This window comes from Octopus bimaculoides, chromosome 2 (genome assembly GCF_001194135.2).
Source record: "Octopus bimaculoides isolate UCB-OBI-ISO-001 chromosome 2, ASM119413v2, whole genome shotgun sequence".
Classification (NCBI taxonomy): Eukaryota; Metazoa; Mollusca; class Cephalopoda; order Octopoda; family Octopodidae; genus Octopus; species Octopus bimaculoides.
This window is the reverse complement of record NC_068982.1, coordinates 137,815,051-137,819,008: the sequence shown is the minus strand read 5'-3', so window position 1 is coordinate 137,819,008 and position 3,958 is coordinate 137,815,051. Positions and strand designations below refer to the sequence as shown.

The 3,958-nt window shown below is 36.6% G+C and overlaps 1 protein-coding gene across 2 annotated transcripts in view; it reads left to right on the top strand.

The window, feature by feature from the left end:
- LOC106879249 (acidic mammalian chitinase) overlaps nt 1-1,471 on the top strand; it is a 30,906-nt gene extending 29,435 nt beyond the window's left edge. The window contains exons 13-14 of one of the 2 annotated variants that reach the window (XR_008263543.1): nt 710-748; nt 1,284-1,364. Coding sequence is in view for 1 of the 2 variants with exons in the window: in XM_052965941.1 (XP_052821901.1) it covers nt 710-748; nt 1,284-1,318 (74 nt within the window). In the remaining variant the exon portion in view is untranslated. Of the gene's footprint in view, nt 1-709; nt 749-1,283 lie in introns of both variants that reach the window. The other variant, XM_052965941.1, reaches the window with a different exon arrangement.
- Nucleotides 1,472-3,958: the final 2,487 nt, after the last annotated feature.

Here is a 3,958-nt window from a genome sequence, read left to right as displayed (position 1 = left end):
ATATATATAGATATAGACATACAGGGTGCACTGAATAAATTGTCATTTAAATTGTGCAAAAAATGAAAATAACACTGACATCTCATTTTAACAAATATATTTACCAAAATTACATAAAAATATCTGGAAATACTAAAAAGTAAATTTATTCAATAAAATTGCTATTGTCTTCAACCATGGCCTCCAGACAATTTTGGAATATCCTGCAACTCTTCTGGATGGTGTCCTTGTTTAAGTTGGTGAATGCTGCCATAATCCTTGCTTTCAGTGCCATTTAAGTGTAACAATGCTTTTAACTGTAGTAGTTCTATTTAAGTGTAGGAGTGCTATTTAAGTGTAGGTGTGCCATTTAAGTGTAGCAGTGCTATTTAAGTGTAAGGGTGCTATTTAAGAGTAGGAGTGCCATTTAAATGTAGCAGTGCTATTTAAGTGTAGCAGTGCTATTTAAGTGTAGAGGTGCTATTTAAGTGTAGGGATGCTATTTAAGTGTAAGAGTGCTATTTAAGTGTAAGGATGATATTCAAGTGTAAGGGTACCATTCAAGTGTAGGGGTGCTATTCAAGTATAGGAGTGCTATTTAAGTGTAGGGGTGCTGTTTAAGTGTAAGGGTGATATTCAAGTGTAGGAGTGCTGTTTATTTGTACAGGGATTTATATGTATCTAATGAAAGTTAAAAAAAGCCAACATGATTCTTTGTTTTGTGTTACAGAAAGAAGACCAAATTTCAGAAACCCTGGAGTATTTGAAAGTAAGTACACTTACCACCATTTGTAATAATAAGGCTGAGTCACTAGGGGTACAAGTATGGCTGGGTGGTTAAGCAATTCACTTGCTAACCACATAGCTTTGGGTTCAGTCCTACACCAGTGCTCAGTCAAATTGTCCAACCCATGCTAGCATGGAAAGCGGAAGTTAAACGATGAATAATAATAATAATAATAATAATAATAGTAATAATAAAAGAAAAATTTAAACAAGAAATGAATAAAAAAAAGAAAAAGCATGGAAAGAAAAGAAAATGTATGGTCAGTTTGCAAAGGATGTGAATGCCAAGACAGATACAGAATTAAAAGAATATTGATAATAATAATAAAAGAATAAAAGAATATTGATAATAATAATAATAATTCCTTGGCCTTTCACTAATGACTGTGTGATTTTGATACCTGTTTTTGCTGTCTTAAATGCACCTTACCTTTTAAGTTCGTTTATTTTGACAGTCACAAACATAGACACATATTCGTTATATTAAAATTTATGAAATTTTGTTTTTCCATTTGTAGGAAATGTAAGAAAATGGTGGAGGAATCACAAATGAAAGGAAAGCATTTTCATTTTATTACGTCTACAAAACCAATTTGAAAAATTTAAACAAAAAAGAAAAACCAACTCTCTTACTGTGAAAAAAATACAGTTGAAATTAAATATTTGTAACAGAAAATATTATTTCGATAAAGTAATTTTTTTTATATTTCTTCTTCATTGTTTTTTTTAATTTCTTTTTAAATGGTCTACCCAAACACCTTCTTTTTTTACTTGTTTCAGTCATTTGACTGCGGCCATGCTGGAGCACCGCCTTTAGTCGAGCAAATCGACCCCAGGACTTATTCTTTGTAAGCCTAGTACTTATTATATCGGGATCACTGCCAGAGCAGCAGTCTCACTTCCATGCCTGTGGCACGTAAAAAGCACCATTTGAGTGTGGTCATTTCCAGTGTCACCTTACTGGCACTTGTGCCGGTGGCATATGAACAAAACATTGGACTGACTCCTGTGCAGGTGGCACGTAAAAAACACCATCTGAGCGTGGCCGTTGCCAGTACCACCGGACTGGCCCTTGTGCCAGTGACACATAAAAAGCACCCACTACACTCTCAGAGTGGTTGGCATTAGGAAGGGCATCCAGCAGCAGAAACTCTGCCAGATCAGATTGGAGCCTGGTGTAGCCATCTGGTTTGCCAGTCCCCAGTCAAATCATCCAACCCATGCTAACATGGAAAGCGGACGTTAAATGATAATGATGATGATGATGATATATATATACATATATACGATGGGCTTCTTTCAGTTTCCGTCTACCAAATCCACTCACAAGTTTCAGTCTACCAGCCTCACCACTATTTTTATCTCTTCTCAGATCATGCCATGCAGCTCTTCCACAGCAAGAAAGCTTTTCTACCCTGGGCTCTTCTCTCCTATCCATGCATAAAGCTACCACTCACAGGTTTCTTAGTGGTGAAAGCTGCCTGGCAACCTCACTAGTGCTGTTGGCATGGAAAAACAAAGTACCCAATACAAGTTGTTTCTTATTTCTTTATTGCCCACAAGGGGCTAAACATAGAGGGGACAAACAAGGACGGACAAAGGGATTAAGTCAATTACATCGACCCCAGTATGTAACTGGTACTTAATTTATCGACCCCGAAAGGATGAAAGGCAAAGTTGACTTCGGCGGAATTTGAATTTAGAACGTAACGGCAGACGAAATACTTCTAAGCATTTCGCCCAGCGGGATAACGTTTCTGCCAGCTCACCACCTTATGTAACCCAATACAAGTTGTTTTTGTTAAGAAGGGTATCTAGCCATTGAAACCATGCTAAAGTAGATAGTAGAGCATAGTGTAGTCCTTGGATCCATCAGAGCCTGTCAAACCATTGAACCAGCATGCAACATGAATTTTAAATAATGGTGATGATGATGATGATGATGACAATGATGACAAGGATTCCTGAGAAGGATGTTAAAGAGATTCGTCAGTACCGACTAATGCAACACTTCAACATTGGTGGGAAGGTTTTGAATTAGAATGAAGGATGAAGGATATTATTGTGAAGAACAGGTTTGTTGATACATCTGTATACAAAATTGGGGTTCTTGAATTTTTAGGAAGCATTGAGCTTATACTGAGGGTTTGGCAATCCATTCAGTGGTATAAAAAGAACAAGGGATACATTGATGTCATCTGGTTAGAGTTAGCTAATGTCTAGGGCTCAATTTCCCATAACAGAATTCCACAAACCTTTTAGAAAGTAGTTTACATATTATGTGAATTGTGCTTTTTAAACACACTATAAACCTTCCCATCAACATTGAAGTATGATATAAGTTAGCACTGACTAATCTCTTTAATATTGTGGAGTGGTTGGCATTAGAAAGGACATCCAGTTGTAGAAACCATGCCAATTCAGATTGGAAGCCGGTACATCTCTCCAACTTACCAGTTTCAGTCAAACTGCCTGACCCATTCCAGCATGGAAAGCAGACACTAAATGATGTTGATGACAATGATATATATATATATAGAGAGAGAATAGGAAGGCAGACATAGTCTTAATTGAGAAAGAAAACAAACTATACTGGATCATTTATATAGCATGCCCAGTTGACAACAAGGTATGCAATAAAGAAGAAAGAAAAGTCGAGAGATATGGTAGGTTAGCTTGGGAAGGAAAGCAGTTGTGGTTGATGAAAAAGGTAGCAGTAGTACCAATAATTGCTGGAGCCCTGGGAACAGTGAGCAAAAAATCTCGAGAAGTACGGGGAACAAATAGGGGCTGCAATAATGGCGGAGCACTTGCAGAAAACAGCACTGCTTCGAACCGCTCGAATACTCCGGAATGTGCTCGAAAAATAAGGGGTGTTACCTTAGTTCACTTGTAGTGAACAGCTAGCACCGTAGTACATCTGCAGCGTTAGAAGCTGTGCAAAGACAATAAATAATAATAATAATGATAATGATAATAATAATAATAATAATAATAAGACAACTGAATAATATTAATAATTATTTATTTTGTTTTCATAAAGGTGCTTGACAGGAGTCAGAATAATAATGATATAATCAACTTTATAGTTTCTTTGGAGAGAAGAAAGAAATCCTCTTTGAAGATTGCTCTCCCTTGAAAGATTGTGACAGAATTCATCAGAAAAGTAAAATCAGGAAAGAGGCATACTTCC